Source organism: Toxotes jaculatrix, chromosome 4, assembly GCF_017976425.1.
Source record: "Toxotes jaculatrix isolate fToxJac2 chromosome 4, fToxJac2.pri, whole genome shotgun sequence".
Lineage (NCBI taxonomy): Eukaryota > Metazoa > Chordata > Actinopteri > Toxotidae > Toxotes > Toxotes jaculatrix.
The window spans coordinates 22,327,838-22,346,069 of NC_054397.1; the positions used below are offsets into that span (position 1 = coordinate 22,327,838).

General features: G+C 40.6%; 2 protein-coding genes across 9 annotated transcripts in view; both read left to right on the forward strand.

Annotated features, from left to right (window-relative positions):
• The window catches only part of grk4 (G protein-coupled receptor kinase 4), a 43,086-nt gene extending 29,908 nt beyond the window's left edge, over window positions 1-13,178 (forward strand). For 2 of the 3 annotated variants that reach the window (XM_041035672.1, XM_041035674.1), the window contains exons 9-16: window positions 2,036-2,226; window positions 3,881-3,918; window positions 4,496-4,585; window positions 4,855-5,063; window positions 7,005-7,142; window positions 7,929-8,066; window positions 8,467-8,598; window positions 9,737-13,178. In XM_041035672.1, coding sequence (XP_040891606.1) covers window positions 2,036-2,226; window positions 3,881-3,918; window positions 4,496-4,585; window positions 4,855-5,063; window positions 7,005-7,142; window positions 7,929-8,066; window positions 8,467-8,598; window positions 9,737-9,793 — 993 coding nt within the window. In that variant the 3' untranslated portion in view covers window positions 9,794-13,178. Of the gene's footprint in view, window positions 1-2,035; window positions 2,227-3,880; window positions 3,919-4,495; window positions 4,586-4,854; window positions 5,064-7,004; window positions 7,143-7,928; window positions 8,067-8,466; window positions 8,645-9,736 lie in introns of all 3 variants that reach the window. The other variant, XM_041035673.1, reaches the window with a different exon arrangement.
• Window positions 13,179-13,906: 728 nt separating this feature from the next.
• htt (huntingtin) overlaps window positions 13,907-18,232 on the forward strand; it is a 32,190-nt gene continuing 27,864 nt past the window's right edge. For all 6 annotated transcript variants that reach the window (XM_041035659.1, XM_041035664.1, XM_041035661.1 and 3 more), the window contains exons 1-6: window positions 13,907-14,272; window positions 16,167-16,250; window positions 17,129-17,249; window positions 17,427-17,486; window positions 17,711-17,790; window positions 18,019-18,157. In XM_041035659.1, coding sequence (XP_040891593.1) covers window positions 14,175-14,272; window positions 16,167-16,250; window positions 17,129-17,249; window positions 17,427-17,486; window positions 17,711-17,790; window positions 18,019-18,157 — 582 coding nt within the window. In that variant the 5' untranslated portion in view covers window positions 13,907-14,174. The remainder of the gene's footprint in view (window positions 14,273-16,166; window positions 16,251-17,128; window positions 17,250-17,426; window positions 17,487-17,710; window positions 17,791-18,018; window positions 18,158-18,232) is intronic.

The window sequence follows — 18,232 nt, forward strand, 5'->3', positions numbered from 1 at the left end:
CGCACAAAAACATCTCAGGTGCTCAGGCAGGAAAAGAAAACTTAGCTTTGGCTGAGAGTTCTGCTGCTCTAAAAAAAATTATTGTTCCAAAGACAAGAAAATTACAGCAAGTGTTCGTTTAACATTTTTGGAGCATGTTGAGGAGCAACTGGAGGGATAATTTCTGTCTGTCTGTTTGCGGTGTGTGCTTTGAATATTTGTACATACTGTGGAACACGGTGTGACTGTTTAACTACAGAACTGTGATAGTGGTCTGCAGTACAGTAACCTGGACTGTAACAGAGCAGAGAAGAGCCTCTGAGCCGCCCCGTGTTCTCCATTTGAAGCCAGTGGTTGTGTTTGAGTTGTACTACATGTTGGGTTAGATGGTGTTCTGATGCAGCGAGAGCTATGCTGTGTGTCCTCGTTTTGAGTGAGTCATGGCAGAAACATGTGTATGGGCTTGCATGCGGGCACACACACACACACACACACACACACAGAGCCTGGAGTGGGCTTGTTACAGAACCTCAGACTCGCGGCTCTTGTCACCTGGGATTGGCACATGATTCTGTGTGTGTGTTCGTTTTCTGTGCTGCAGGCAGAACTGATGACTCTTCATGTGCCTCTCTACCTACGAGAGCAGCTCTGTTGCCTAGCAACACTGACCAAACAGCAGTAGCAAGGAGAAGAGTCAAGTGCTCTCTCAAACCTCTCATTTCTCTCTCTCTCGCTATTCTTCTTTACCTTTTTTTTTGATCAGTGCATACTATTAGTCAATACATACTGTTAGCCTACTGTTTGGTTTTAACCAATAACCCATCCACATTCGGTGTGTGGGCGTGTATGTGTGTATGTGAGACACAGGGCAGGGTCACCCTGCTCTAAAGTCTGCAGCAGCTGAGACAGAGGCAGAGATACCTCGCTCTGATGCAGAATGGGCTGGCTATCATGAAATTTTTCAAACTGGTGCCAGTATGATAAAATTGTTAAAGAATGGAAACGCTTTTTTTTCCTACAAAATAAGTCAGATATACAATGAAATGTTTTTTTTTCCATGCAACACTTTTACCTAGAAAATAGATTTTTTTTAATAGGCTAATTATCTCATTTAATAACATAAATAGTAATTTTAAGTCGGGAGGTGGGGGGAGTGCGGATCCGGATGTTATGATTCACCTCATTTGAGAGGAAAGTCATTTCCAGTTAGCTGATTGCCTTGGGTTCTTTTAATTTCTGTGGTTTTATTGGATTAGCACAGGTGTCAGATGTTAGTGGAAATTTTGATTTTACACCTTGAGCTTTTTCAGTGTTGGGTGAGCTTTTTCATAGTGTTTTATACATTTTAAAGAAAAAAACTGGTCCAATCCCAGTATGTTCTGTGGTGCCAAGTTCAATAGACTTTTGGAAGCCTGCATAGGACTGTTTGATTTGGCTTGTAGTGCATATTTGTGCGTTTGTTTAGGGACAGTATGTATATATACGAGTGTGTGTGTGTTTGTGTGTGTTGTTCATTTGGCCCATAAGAATTTTCCCATCTCCTCTTGTGGTCCGTCTCTGACTACACACACTGTAGCAGATGGGATTCCTCCTGATGGCAGAAACATCCTGCTTGTACACAACAGCACATGCACACACACTATACCCTGCATGTCAGTGACCCATGGTGGGGGGGGGGGGGGGGGTGTTGCTGGTAGGAATGAAGGGAGAAAAGAGAGATAGATGGTGGGATTAGCAGGAAAGGACATGAGGCAATAGAGTAAGGAATGAAGAGGAAGCCTCTGGTTTTCCATATGTGTTATATATCTCTCTTGTGTTTCTCTTTGTGTACATTCTTGAGATTGTGATGTGGGATAATGGATGATTTGGGGTGCTGAACAAACCATATGAAACAATCATGCTCCTCTAGCCACCCTGTCTCATACCACCGCTCTTCCCTCTTCCTCCTCCTCCCTGCTTTCTTTTTTCTTACCCTCTTCTACACCAACTTCTTCTTTCTGGACTGGTCCCTCACCTCCCTTGTTACCACTTCCCCCAAATTTGCCTCCCTCTCCAGGTTAGTCTAGCATATGCCTATGAGACCAAGGATGCGCTGTGCCTGGTGTTGACCATAATGAATGGCGGTGACTTAAAGTTTCACATCTACAACATGGGCAACTCGGGCTTCGACGAGCAGAGGGCCATCTTCTACGCTGCTGAGATCTGCTGTGGCCTTGAGGATCTGCACCGTGAGAGGATAGTCTACAGGTTAGGTCACATAATAATAATAATAAGAAGAAGAAGTACAAAGAATGACAAATAAGAGAAAGTGAAGACAATCAGAAACAGTTTGGGACAGGTACAGATGGAGAATCAAGTCAAAAAAACACAACATCTTTTTCATGAGAGATGCTGTAGGCGATCCATCTTTACTCTCTCAAAACAGCATTAAGCATCAAGGCTTTAGGAAAATTTTCTGGGGTATTTTGGGGATCTCTGTCTCTGAGGACTAATGTTGTGAGGTTTACAGTCCCAGAACCACATTATGTAAGCTTGTTTTTGTACAAGGGAATTTGCCTACAACTGGCTAAATGTCCTGGCATTTAAAAGGGGCACTCAACCAATTTTACACACGAAGTTCAGTTTATTTGTCACAAGGAGTATTACTCAGTCCGTGAAAACAGTTGTGTATATTCTTTTGTGGCTCTGTGGGAGCTTTCTGAAGAGGAAGAAAATAACTGGTGAGACAGTGATGTGGTCTGGGTTATCTCAGGTTAAGCTTGAGACTTGACAGTTTTGACACAGAGTCTGTGTTGTAAAAACAAAAATGGGTGTGGAGTTTGAAAGAAGTTTTTCCCAAGCAGTGAGGGTCAAATTAAAAGATGCTATCCAGTTACATCCTGGAAAATGTAGGATTTTTGAAGCGTTACTCAACACAAGGACTAAAAGTCAGGTTATGTCTACTGGAAGTGCAGTAGTACATTGGCATGATATCCCTTTATCCCAAAGACCTAATTTGACAGACCATCCCAATGCAGGAGCTCTGAAACAAAACATAATCCAACTTATGTCCAAGTCTTTGTCCCAGCTCTGTTGTTAATAAGAGAGTTTGCACTTGTGTATTACTGGGACGAGTGCAAATACAAAAGCCCTGGATGATGAAGTGTGACTGGATTAATGGTATACTGATTTCACTGAGGTGTAAATGCACCTGCCACACTCAATGGAGCCTCAAATTAATGCTAATATAAACACTGAGGTTCTTAGAAGACACATGCACCCACATACACAAGGCCCACATAGTCACATAAACACACAGTGTTCACTGATCTCCACATGTGTTACAGTAAACTTCACCGTTGGCATTGTGGTTAAGGTTGGCATTAGTTAAGTGCCCCAGTTTTCATAGCTACACAATAGATAACAAACATTTGCTGTCTTGCACTTTTACAAAAGTTAGATAAGACAGTTAAAAGGGGATTGAAATAAAGTAAAATGACAACATGGCATGCAAATTAACCGCAACGAAAATGCCTTAACATATGAATGAGTTTTGAGTAGTGTGTAATCAAAAGACAGTGACTTTACGAGTCTAAAATCCTCAGTCGGGACAGTGGTAACACTCCTGAAAGTAGAAATATAGCTCAGTACAATACACACATCAAATAAAGCAAATAAAGATATGTGTGCAGATAAGCCAACCATTAATTCACATGAAAGACTGTAGAAGCTCAAGAATAGAAAGTACACAGGCAATAAAAGACAAAGCAGTGTCAACAAAAGGACAAGTTAATAACGAATACAAATATTTATCCAGGATTTTATCGTTATATCCTTGTTCTCAAATGTAAGCTCTATTTTTAAACATGCACAATATCAGAGGTATGACTCCCTAATGTGTTCTTTGTTTTTTTTTTGGCAGGGATTTGAAACCTGAAAACATCCTTTTGGATGATCGTGGTATGTCCCAATTCTTTTTTTTAATCTTTATTATTGTTCAATCCATAGCAGAGTGGGCCAATATATGGGCACACTTCTTGGCTAAAGAGTATTATTTGTTTTCCACTGTTTGTTTGATGTAACTCATCGCTCACAACGTTCAAAACAAATGAACAGTTTGTAAGTAGTCCACTTTATAGTGTACAAGCACAGCAGCAGAGTGTCTCCCCATCTTTCACAGGCTGAAAAGTCATCGCTTCACGTTCTTCACATCACGCTCTCTCCTCTGAGTCATACTCCTGTATCATCTATCCTGTAGAACATGGTCTTGTCTTGAAATAGAGGAATCTCCTCCACGTCTCTCTAAAACTCTCTTCTTATTCTCTGTCTTTATCACTTCTGTCATAAAAGAAAAATCATTTTTGTGTAACATGACTATTGTCAGGGCACTTTTGCTTTGACCTTTGCACTATTTATTATTGGTATCTCATAAAGGAAATTAACTTGAGGAATTCCTCTGTAACAAAGTAAATTATTATTAAAGTATGAACATTCAGCACCATCACAGTTGGGTAATTAATCTGTGGTTCTTGTTTAGGACACATCCGAATTTCAGACCTGGGCCTTGCTGTTCAAATCCCTGAAGGAGAGACGATACGAGGGAGAGTAGGGACTGTTGGATACATGGGTAAGATTTGGAAATAAAAGAAAAACACTTTGACTAAAAGTCCAAAACAAGGCTCAACACTTATTGTCACTTCATTATAAACAAAGTTTTGGTCACTCAAATAGGACACAACCTTCTGAACTGTTCCTCCTTTCTACCTCAGGACACCTCAACCATTCCTTGCTCCCTTTGTACACTTAACTTTCTACCCCTTTTTATGACATTTATTAACTCTTAGTCTTAAATCTGCTTATGATCTCTTATTTTCTTACTCCTCATCCTTCCCTCAGCTCCCGAGGTGATCCAGAACGAGAGCTACACCTTCAGCCCCGACTGGTGGGGGCTGGGCTGCCTGATCTTTGAGATGATACAGGGCCAGTCGCCCTTCCGCAAGCGCAAGGAACGTGTCAAGCGGGAGGAGGTGGACAGACGAGTGCGCGAGGACCAGGAAGAATACTCTGATAAGTTCTCAGAGGAAGCAAAAGACATCTGCAGACAGGTGAGAGTGAAGAGATGAAGGTGACAGATGGTTGTGGGATTAGGACACGACTGGAAAAAGGACAAAAGGAGGAGAGCACATGAAGTACATTCTTTGAGACTAGAGGCAAATGAGGACACGGAGGGATGTGGCTGGAGTGGAGGGGTTGTTGAACTGTGGAGTGTATAGAGGAAAAAAACAGTCTTGGTCCACTTGGTGAGGATTTCAGTTCTGTATGCATGAAATTCCAAGTTCATGTCGTCATGAGTTAGATATTTGCAATGAACATGATCTTTCCTGTTTCAGATGTATTCTGAGAAGTCTACACACAAGTAGTTTACTTACTGAAACACATTTTTCAAATGCAGGTTCTTGTGCAGTTAGTTTTGTTATACTATGGTGTACAAGAGCTGCCATCCATCCATTTTTTTCTACACCCCCTCATCCTGTTCAGGGTTGTGAGTAGTGTATGTATTGGGTGAGGCAGGTCAGTATAATCATACTATACATTTATTGTAACAGTACATAGTTCTCTTTTTGGTGTAAATAGTGCTTCCACTCAAGTAGGAAACTATCAACCAGGAAAGGTGTTTTTTTTAAATACACCCTATTCCTAAACAAATTTTGTTTCAACCTGTATGATTTATTTATTTATGTATTTATTTTGTGGCTGAGCACTTAATGTACAGTGGGTTTATTGGAGCTTCCTGGTGCTGCTGGAAACAAGGTTGATGGGAGCTATGTGACTCGTCCTAAACCGTAGATTTGTAAATTCTTGACATAAAACCAAAACAGTGAGCTGAAAGAGGCTAAAATGCTCCGTAGAGCTGAAGGGAACTGCCACCTTGGGTGATAATATACTATACTGACAATATACATAGTCATTTCAGAGTTATATATATTATTTATTAGTGCAGCTTTTAAGTAAATCAGAAGTTTACTCCAACTTAGCTCATCTCTCTTTCACCCCCTCTGTCATGTTCAGTGTCACTACTCTGTGCTCCAAGAGGGAGCCACTGAGCTGCTGTGCCTCTGAGCAGGAGGGGACGGGCCGTTTATTTGTGTGACGCGGTGGAACATTCTGACCCGAGGTTCAGCAGATTCAAAGGCTCCCCAGGGAGAAGAGGATGGGGGGGGGGTCAGCAGGGAGAAGAAAGGTTTCTGCAAAGAAATGGGTGAAAGATAATAAGGAAAGAGAGAGTATGTTGGAGGGGGGGCTCTGCCATGATAGAGGTTACTGCAACCCAAAATAGACAAGTGATCAGAGTTGTCAAGAGCAGAAAGTGAGAGTGAGAATCTGCTTTTAACTCTGGTGTGAATTGGGCAACAGTTGCACAAGGACAAGAGAAACAAAGGGGAAACAGAGAGATGTGGTCAAAAAAGTGAGAAGCCACCCGTTTGTTGATTGTGAAAGCCATCAGCTTTGGGGTGGCAAAAGGGTCAGTGAGAGCGTCTGCTTGTAGCCGAACCACTAAACAACTCTCATCCACTTCATAAGCCTGCTGTACTGTAGGTGGTGTGGTGGTAATATTATCCAGAAGCTCTCATAAAGACACTCTCTAATTCTATCCATGGTGGTATTGCATTAACCCCTAAGTGTATGGATTTGTATCGGGCTTTATTAGATTATGTAGGGTCAGATACATAAAGTCAAGAGGATTACACGCAGGCTACATCCATGTGTGTGTTCTGTATACACTGAAAGGGAGAGATTAGTCATAAAACTGTCAGGAGTTATCCAACATCACTGGAACCCCCTCCTCTCCTTTATGTCTGTGCAATTTATTGATAGAGAAAAAGGTTTAAATAGAGGTTTGTTTTATGTTCTACCTAATGAGAAATTTGAAACATGTTAAGATATAATTTATGTGCCAGAGTCATTTGGGTTAACAAACACATCTTTAGAGAATTAGAGTGTTTCAGACTCTTTTTTTTTCCACTCTTCCTCCTGCTGTGCATCAGCTCCTGGCCAAGGACCCCAAAGAGCGTCTTGGTTGTCAGGGTCGTGGAGCCATAGAGGTCAAGCAGCACCCCATCTTCAGAAACATCAACTTCAAACGGCTGGAGGCCAACATGCTAGACCCTCCCTTCAGCCCTGATGTGAGAACTGCACACACACACACACACAAACTCACAAACTCAGGGCGCTCGCAGTACATACAGGCTCGATTCACAGCTTGTAGCCTGAAACCTCGGCGAGCTGCAAATCAGCATACAGGAAATACCATTGTCACAAGTAAACAAACACTTCCAGTATAAGCCTGGTTATCATGGTAGCCAGAGGGGGGTGGTGAGAAGCAGCCGTGTGATTCCAGTGTTGTCGTACAGAATCCAAAACTGGCTTATAAAATGGAAAACATGCTTTCTATAGCAATATAGCCTGTTTTATGGCAGCCATCGCAAATATCTCCACTGGAGCTTTTTAATGATGGCTGTGGTCATACTGGGAAGCTCAAGTGTGTAATACACAAGCACTACCTTACCTGGATAAATGTAGTTTAACCAAAATCACTGTAAGCTTTTATTTTGAGCTCCACACATAGACTTTTGCCTGGGATAACAAAGCTGTTCACAGAGAGAATCGTTACATTTTATTTTTTTGTGTTATAAATAGACTGAGTGAGGGAGAGTGGCTGACCTGAGGTTAAATCAATAGTTGAAAATAGATAGTTATCTGTGTTTCTATTTTGGGTTATTCAGGTCAGCGGGGCCACACTAAGGTAGAAAGATCCTCAGGCGTGTGAAGCTCTCCGTGTTAGTCAAATGTCTATATGATTTACAGTATTTCAGGTTTAGTATTTCTCCCTTTTAATCCAAAATAATTCCACTTTCAACAGTTGCTCTAACAAATTTGACTCTTTTCTCTTGTCTTCCTCTCTGTCTCAGCCTCGGGCCGTGTACTGTAAAGACGTCCTGGACATTGAGCAGTTTTCCACCGTCAAAGGCGTGAACCTTGACCCCACAGACGATGACTTCTACCACAAGTTTGTCACAGGCAGTGTCTCCATCCCGTGGCAGAACGAGGTACTGCACACTCAGGACACTGAGATGACGTCATCGTTCAGTCCCACAACAGGCAGATATAATGCAGTACAGCACTGGTGGCGACAGAGGCATACCTGTATCAATGTAGAATGCATTTCTTAAAGAGTTACACTAAAGGACAAATTGGTGTTAACGGTTATTCATATGAATATGGAGTTGCCTATCAATGAGTCAAGTTACTGAATAGAAATTACAGAGTGAGGAGGTGTTCATTTAAATCCTACATGTCCATATCAGACCGAGACTGAAAAGGCTTCCTGCAGAGAGCGTTGTGTTATAAACCAATAACATCCACTCCTAACCCACGTGTCTTTGGTAGAATCAGACTCCTTAAGTGAAAAGTATCAGGCTGGATAACTTGACCTCTCATGCTTTGCAGATGATTGAGATGGAGTGCTTTAAAGAAATCAACGTCTACGAGACAGACGGGACTCTGTGCCCGGACCTGGACATGAACAGACCTAACCCTCCACCAAAGAGAGGCTTCTTCTACCGCCTGTTCAGAAGAGAGGCAAGTGCTAGTGCTCCGGCAACTGTTCGAGGGGGTGGGGGCTAAGGTACTTCCTCTCTTCCTTCTTTCCTCCGCCCCCCCAGGCCTTGTCCAAACTCAACAGTGAAAGATTACTCCTGAACCCCTGTGAAATTTGAATGTTAAATAGTGGTTTCCTTGTTGTTGGTTAGTATAAGGCCTCCTTTTCTCTTTTTCTGAAATTGAAATTTTCAGTCTACTCATCATCCCTTTGCAGATTCTTTCCAGTATTTGTGGTGGTACTGTGTTGATAAATGTTTCTAACACCCTTCATTGATTGCAGGAGCTTCAACTAACAGGTCCTTTGTTACTAAGACTCTTCAAGATGCTCTTTACTTTCCTTGAATTTCAGGGTGTAATTTCCGTGGGGGAGACTCACTTTTCAAATTCTTGATGTTTGTCCCCCACATTTGTACAGTTTCAGTTTGATTTGATCTGTCTCTTACTGTCCAGCTGCCAAGGTGAGCTGTGAGTTGAAGAAATGTCATTATGCTCACCTGAGTCACCTCTAATTACTGTGTACTCACAGCAATAAGCTTTATGAGCAGCATTGAATGCGTTCACAGATGTAGCCCCGTGTTTTGTCTGTCAGGTGACATTCAGTCCACCCTCCCTTATTGGTGGAGGTTGGTGGGCCAGTATGCACCCAGAGAGGAAGACCGGCACTAATCTCTATGCATGAAAAACCCAAAACAAAAACTGAACTTTATAGTAAAGACATAAATACAGCATTATCAAGTCTTATCTATGAAAACCAAACACAATTTTAGAAGGGTTAGTACATTAACAGATTAAGAAGATAAACAGATTTACAAAGCAATTTTAGTTTTTTAAAATTTCATATTACCATGATTATGGAGAGATTTAACCATACTTTGCCATTTGTTACCAAACCTTTTCCCCTGCTTCCTTTGCAAGTCTTGTGTTATCTTCTCACAGTTGTGTGTTTGATTGCTGGACACCAGCTCTGGAACGTCATAAGTACTTGTCTCGTGGTTAAGTCGCAGTCGGCCTTTCTGGAGAATGTGACGTCCTCTTGCACATGTGAGATGTTGAAGTGCTGAAAGCTGCTAAAAGCTGCTAATCTTAGTCATGTATCCTCACTTTTGGTTCTTCCCAGGTCTGTTTTAAGAGCGGTTACAGTGACGACGAGACTGAAGGGCCCTCGCGACTTTAAACCACTCCCTCCACCTGCCCCTCCACCCCACCCCTTCGCCGCTGAACTTCACCACAAACTCCAACCGAGCGCAAATCTTAGGAACTCAGTGAATGTTGACCTGTATTTATGAGCTGTATTAAAAGTGTATTATAATTAAAGAAAAAAGTATGAGTTTAAAGATTTTGTACATTTGTACTTGAATTTATGTCTAGATGTATATTTTCACTAAAGGTTGTATTGTACAAAAAGCCATAAAAGTACCACTTGAATGCATACATTACATTTTTATTTCCTTTTTACTTTTTTTGGAATGAGTATGGATAATGTGTATTGGGGAGTTTTTTTTTTTTTTTTTTTAAGAAGCACAGTACCTGTAGTCTTTTTATTTTTCTCAATGTAGCATAAGGCCTTTTTATTTTTATATGTGCTGTATGTTTGTCATTGATTTGGCCAATGTGACGTGTTGTTCGCACATCAGATCCACCCCATCCTAAACTAACCTTTGGCCTCTTGTACCCCTCAAGGCTCAGGTAGATCTGAATGAAGGGTGGAGATCCAAACGAAACCAGTCTAACATTGCTGTGTTGATGCCATGCTGCTTACACCTCCCCATATGTTTCCCAGCTCTCCACCTGCCCCTTTGATTTTAGTTTGGAAGCCCAAGCTCTAATCCATGTCCTAAATCCAGTTAGGCAGGTTTGCAGTAGAATGGATGGCATGTGTTGTAAACCGTCTTATAGATACCTGTACCAACTTGATTCTAGCAGAGATGACATGGATTTATTTCTGACAACCTTTTTGTCAGCATGTGCAACGTTAAGAATCCTTAAAACACAAAGGAAATATTATGGAGGCCATTTTCAGTGACATGCGGCCTGATAATTATCATTCCTGGACCTCTCCAAAAAAAAAAAGTAAATGTCTGTTACATTATTCACTCAGGCAGAACATTCTTTGGTGATAAATATTTACTCCTTCACTTTTTCTGCTATTATCGTACTACTTGGCTTTTCCCTATAATGAACCTCTTTTATGTGCAGAGCAGAAATCCTTTCTCTTGAAATTTCTTCATAATTTGCTACCCATATTTTCAGTATGCCAGAAAGCCCACAACTGGTTGACTGGAGAATGACTTGGAACATAGAGACACATGATAATGAGGATGACGATGATGGCACTGTATCAGAGATCTGACCTGCAGCTGACGGTGGCTTCATCTAGATAACAAATTGCTGTTGCATCAAACTAACTTCCATTGATTCAGTTGTCAGCAGCTATTAACCTCTGCACTGAGTGAAGACACAGCCTGCTTTGGCCCCTGTGCCTGTTGATCATAGATAGCACGATGCCTGTTGGCCACTTATCCTGCTAGTAGACCTCCAGTTAGATCACGCGGCTTCAGCTGTGTTTGTGATAAAGTCTGTTGATCTTAATAGCGCCCACCTTTAACAGTTGCACGGAAATCCTGTATGTTGCTCTCTCATAGACATAAGACAGTTGCTTGTGTGTTTATGTGTGTGTGTGTGTGTCCGCGTGTGTGTGCACAGAAAGGGAGGAATAATGTTTAAACTCCTGCCTGCAGAGTTACCATCATCTGTGTACAGGAACACTCAACCACTTGCAGAGCCACAGTTGTTGTGCATTTTTGATTTATCATAGAGGAAGTGTTTCCTTTAAAGTTAACCAATCATGAACAAATACATTCATTTTCTGTACATTTCCCAAACATGTTATAATCAGGATTCATTATGTTCGCCATTTGTTTGTTCTCACTGGCATTTCAGAGGCATTTGAAGCCATTTTGCTTTTGAAATTTGCTTTTGAGGCAGTTGCTGTTTACTCCCCACCACCTGTCTTTAATGCTGTGAATATCCAATCTGGACATGTTAGCTTTGTGCGTGTATATTACACTGTATGCTAATGCAGCTTTTGTTTGGTCTAATGCATTTAATTAAATTAGCTATGCCCTTGTGCAGTAGGAATTCAGTTATCTAAACGATTAATTCATTATGATGCTATTTTTTCCACAAAAAGATGGTGTAGGGGTTTGAATGTCACTTAATTGAATTTCTAACATTCAAGACTGCTTACATATAAAATGGTACGCATATAGTTCCCCATCTAAATAACTGTTTTGGAGAGTTGGCTTTTTCTGAAATGTTGTCCCCTGTTGCATATTCCATTATCAAAATCAGGAATCGAATGTGTGCATCTAGCTGTCGCTGGCTTTTTCGTCACTTGAGTTTCTGAGTGTCTCTGTAATTTTTTTTGTTTTCTTTTTGCTCTCAGGCACATTTTGGAGCTGATTTCTCTTGCCAATGTAGATTTTAGCCTTTTAGCTCTTTAGCCTCAAAAACCTTGTAAATTATGTATTTCTAACATGTAACTAAGCTCTAACACACACTCACTCACTCACAGAGGGAAACAAAACTGTTTGCCACCCAAGCCTCTGTCATTGTTCGGAGTAACTTTACTCTTATACCATCCATATAACAGTAAAGATGTTCTGTTCAGTTTCATTGCACTAAGGTGTGTTTTGACAATGATTATATAGGAAGTGTCTTTAACTTTTTTGCCAGTGATACCAAAAGCAACATTTAACTAAATCAGACTTGTTTTGTTAGCTGACGAATTTACTGAAGAAAGACTGACAGCCTTTATTATATGTGCCAATTACCGAGTTAATTTCTGACATCCCATCTTTTTTCAATCTCTTTATCCTTCCGTCCGTTCTGAGAGAAATTCCTTCACATAAAGGAACTTTAAACAGCTCAACAGTTTTGAATGTCCGCACTAAGTGCATTTTAATGCCTGTTTTAAAAAAAATACATATGTTTTATTACTCAAGCATGTATTGGTTTGTAATACTTCAGGTTCCTTATATATGTAAATGATGACCTCCTAGTGCCAACATATCTCACTGGTATCTGAGGACAACTTTATAAATGGCAAGGTGACCAGCTGAGTTGGCCCAGTTTGAATACATAGTGAGCATTCCTTCTCTCCTGCCTTTCTGCAAGGCGCTGATGGTGAGTCAGCCCCCTCCAAAACTAGGGTTCATACTCACCAGCAAGGTTTAAAAGTGAGAGATCCTCAGTTCCTTGATGTCACTTGAGTCTAGTTTTGGGATAACCACCGATACACGTCTGGAAGTTCTCCAGGGTTTCACACTCTTCTGTCTAGTTATGTGATATTTTCAAGGAAGGGAGGACTGGCAAATGCAATATTGGTATTCAAATTGGGCTTGGGACTTCTTGATTTTTCTTTCTTTTTTTTTTCCTTTTTTTTTTTTTGTATCTGTACAGTCATGTCGTTCAACCACTGCAGTCATTGTTAATTCTTGTACAAGTTGTATCACTGGTTGTTGTACCATATCTGACATTTGTAATTATGAAATAATACACTGCCATTTGTATAAAAAAAACAAACAAACCTGTGTCTTGACTTATTTGTGTCATATTTTATTTTGTTTGTTGCAAATGGGCACAGATAGGACAAAAATGGTAAAAAAATAAAATAAATAAAATAAAAATAAAATAGTGTAATTCTGCTATGTCAGGTCCAAGCTATAGTATAGTATATACAAATATAGAGTATATTTGATGCAGGTAGAACTTCATTAAACTCCCACCAGTACTTTCTTCACCCATTACATAGGAATTAATTACAGATTTATAGATTTCTTTCTGTTTCTGTTGGACGGCTGTCTTTTCTCCACTCGTTCTCTGCCGCTCTAACTGAATCAGAGATGGAGGGTTTAATAAACTACAATAGAAATGTACATGTGAATGTGAGAGACACAAGTTAGATTTCCATACACGTATTATTCTCTCTTAACTTATCCTGAGGACGCTCTCGTAGCCTCATCACTCTCACACCTCCCACTCATCTCCCTTGGCACCGTGTTAAAAGCCATCGCTACAATATTGGCGTTCCACAAATCTGTTTTTACAATCTGGATGTTAGCGGTCCCGTGACAGCAACAATAACAACAAAAGACAAAAAATCGCAGTCAGTCGTTGGTTCTTTGTCAAGTCACTCAACATAAACACGCAGTCTGATTGGCCGCTGAGGCTGCCCCCTCCCCTCTCTGTCAAGCTGTCACATACTCCACTTCCTGGTGTGATTTGTTGGAGGAACGCAACGCTGCATCAAAGATGGCTTGTAATCAACCAACGTTTTCTTCATTTAGGAATTATATTGTGAAAAAATAAGAGACCTCTTGCACGAAGAGAAAGCGGAAAGTGGTGGTAGTTGTCGCGAGCAGTGTTAGCACTCTCGTCGCTCTACGCACCGCTTTGCTCTCTCCGTGCGTTAAGTTGTCCCCCCGTGCTAGCTAGTTAGCTCTTATAGTAAATATTTGCTAGCCAAGCTAGCTTGCTTACTGTTGATTGCTAAAATGGCCACCATGGAGAAACTGATGAAGGCCTTTGAGTCTCTGAAGTCATTCCAGCAGCAACAGGGACCACCAACCGCCGAGGAGCTTGTCCAGAGGCAGTAAGTATATATCGGGCTAACAGCCGCTGGACCACACAGATAGCTTAGCTCGCTAGCTAACGTTAGCTCCTCTCAGGTATCCAATGTTTAATATGCTAGCTTGAAGCTAGTTACGCTAACATGCAAGCTAGCAACCAAAGTCTAAGCTGTTATTTAAGCTTCTCTGCTATTTTAGACCTGCTTCTTGCCAGACATTGCAGCTATGCTTAATGAGGCTTCGCCCCTTCATATCCACGGTAACTGTGTGTTAGCTTGGCAGGTTTGTAGGGTCAAACTAATTGAATGATAGCCGACGTAGAGGGCGTCCTCTTATTGATGCCCACGCACCTGCAAAAGGGGTCATCAGATCAAGTATTATAATTAATTTTGCCGATGACGCGGTGCATTAATTACTATATTAATGCCTCTGGACTGACGTCATTTACCCCGTCCTGGTTCATAGAACAAGTGGGGCTGTAGCGATAAGGGCTTCATACCATTATTTGCCAGACACCTTCAGTAATAACAGTATCACCTTTTCAGATATATATTTTCAGATATATAACTGAGCTCAGTCTAGTCAAGTGGATCTGTCGTGTTATGAATTGCTGTGATAGTCCACAGTACTACAGTACTTTTGGTGTTTGAACAGCACCAGCAGACACTTCATGCTCATCTGCTAGTCCCTAAAAATTTTCACCTGTTCTCAGCAGGACACTCTATAATGTTTCCCTGATGAGATTAGTGTGACTAAGTTATTTAGGTAATAGACTATAGTTGGAGAATTTTCACCAATGTTACAAATATTTAAAAATTGAATATGTTATGTTTCTTGTATGAAATTTTTATCAACCTCTGTTCAACGAAACAGCCGAAGGCCCTTCAGCTGAAGGCCATTATCCAGGATAGTGTTAGATCTTTAAACTCCATGTGTTTAAATTTGGTGAGTCAGTAAGGACTTAGCTTAGGGGAAAGCCAGGTCTCACCCACCATGCATTGAGCTTCTGTCGTCAGTGGAAAGCAGCTATGGTGCCAAAGCTGTAGCTGTCGGGCTCTTATAAGATTATCATTCCTTTGTCTGTGTGACAGTGCAGCAAGTCATGATCAAATCAGACAAAATTGTATTTGGCATACAATGTGTTATTATCACGTTATTAGTACAGTGGCAGGCCTGGCACATCTCTAAGAAGTCGTTGTCAACAACTTTTATTGTTGTATTTGTATGATGACTGTAGTGTTCAGTAGGTTTATACAAGGAGGTCACTATTTTTGATCAATTATGTAACCACTGATAACATTGCTGCTCATTTGCACATGGCACAATGTGAAGCAGCAGCTACCTTAAATCTATACCTGGCACTGATCCTCCTACTCTACATTCTTTGCTGTTTTTTGTATGTCATGTAGGTATATTATTATATATGTCTGGCAAATGTTTGGTGTAAACGCATGCATATACTGTTAGATGATATAATGATTCCATAACCATAAATTTTGATGCTCTGTCTCTTTGTGTCCCCCCAGTAATCTTACTAAACTTGCTTTTCCCAACATAACATTCCTCAGAATCTTACAGGGTTCATGCTGCTGCTGCTGCTCTTTCACTTTTGTATATTCTTTATGATGCAGAGGAAATGGGTCTGAAATTGTGGTGTTTTGAGTTTCCACTTCCAAATTTTTTGACACTTAAAGGCATTTGAAATGGACATTTCTGCACTAACTTCTTACATTCAGATATTCATTGTGCTGTTTGGCTATTAGCAAGAGATTTGATTACGATCCTGTTTTCATGAAGGCACTGACTCAGTCTCTGAACCCAGTCGTTCTCTCAATCCTTTTCTCTCTCTGCTTCTCTCTCTCTTTCACTGTTTTCTCTTCCTTCTCCTCATGCTCCCCATCTTTTCCTCTTTTACAGAAAAAAGGAACAGGCTACCACAAAGAAGGACAGGGTGACCCACTGTCTGACAATATGTGAGAACATTGTGGCTCAGTCTCTGAGGTAGGCCTGAACAAAAACTTTTTTTCGCAATCAAATTTTACGACTGAGTAAGTTAATAATTGCAAGTTTGAGTTGGTTCCATTGTGAGGGGACAAAATATTCCCACCTCTGTTTTTATCCATTGCAGCTATTTACAGAATATCAGTGAAGTGACCTTTTTTTAGTGCCAAGACTGAACAGTTGGTGCCATTGTCTGTAATTCAGTCATATTCTACCCATCTTCATGTTCTTCCCTCTTAAATCTGTTTTTTGTATCACTTTTAAACTGTATGAACAGCTTTTTTTTAAAAAAATAATATCCTCTCCTTCGGAGCAGTGTCACAGAAATATGGAAAGGTTGAAACTTGAAGTTTTCTACACATGTAAGAGCCCTTACAAATTGTACAAAATGTAGCTTTAGCTATCAGTATTAAAGGTATTAGAAGGTATTATTGGCAAGAGTAAAGCTGGTGCACATCAGTGCCTGTGGGTTTTTAGGCACTGTAACTCCTTCACTCTCAGCAGGGATGCTGGTCTCCAGGCAGTTCAGAACCAGTCATGACCATAATCAACAGTAATTCTCCATTATAAACTCATCCCATTGCATTAAGCCTGATGAACTACCTAGCTACTCCCGAGCTAATCTAATCTATTACTACTAAATGAATCTGTGTATGTGCGAGTCACGTGTATGTGTGTGAGAGAGGGAAAGGCGTTTGGCTGAAATACAGCTGAATGGAAGAATGTCACTTGTGTGGGCATGTTCATTTGAGTGTTTCATTTGTAAACAGTTGAAAACACTGTTGTTAACATACACAAACAATGTCTGTTGAAAGTTAAATATGTATGTGTGTAATGATGTTTACCTGACTTTTGTTCTCTACGTTCCCGGGATGCAGGACTTCTCCGGAGTTTCAGAAACTGCTGGGCATCGCCATGGAGATGTTCCTGCTCTGCAGTGATGACAGTGAATCAGATGTCCGAATGGTAGCCGACGAGTGCCTGAACAAAATCATCAAAGTGAGCAGAAATACATTTTTAAGTAAAGTAAATTTTTAGTTAGTACCCACCGAGGACATGCTACACTTACAAAATATAGAATTTACATCAAACCATAATTTCTGTTGTTTAATTCTAAATAAGCTTTTTGTTGTTGAATCATCCATGTTGCTCAGAATGCTTGATATTTATCTTCAGGCGCTGATGGACTCCAACCTGCCTAGACTGCAGCTGGAGCTGTACAAAGAAATTAAAAAGGTAATGAGATATGTTTCTGTGTTGTGACTCATTTTTTTTATCCAGCTGTACTGTGACCAAGGTTTGACATTTGTTTAATGTGAAGTGTTAAAATTATGTAATTGATGTAATTCTATTGTAGAAATATACAATATATTATACAATATATAATTACTATTGTAGATTGTAGAAATGGTGATAAAAAGCTTGTGGTGGTGTTAATGAGTGTCCGTGTGCCTTTGTAGAACGGTGCCTCTCGGAGTCTGAGGGCGGCTTTGTGGAGGTTTGCTGAGCTTGCCCACCTCATCAGACCACAGAAATGCAGGTATGCACACACAAATGCCTGGATTTATTTATTTATTTATTTATTTATTTTAACTTCATTCACTTGTCAATGATAATCAAATTACAGTATGCCAAACTGAAAAGGCAGCAAATTTAAGTTAACATTGTTAACTTACTGTGCTATTTAAACCCAGCTTTATATACCCTTTACTCATCTCTGTTTTGTTTATATTGTTACCCCTCCCTCCATCTCCACCTTGTGGTGCAGACCCTACCTGGTCAACCTGTTGCCGTGCCTCACCAGAATCACCAAGCGGCAGGAGGAGACGGTGCAGGAGACTCTGGCTGCAGCAATGCCCAAGATTATGGCAGCTTTGGGACACTTTGCCAATGATGGTGAAATCAAGGTATCCACACAAAGTAGAAACACTGGAAACTGTGGCGTGGAAAAATGTGGGCTCAAATAATTACTTTGCTACAAG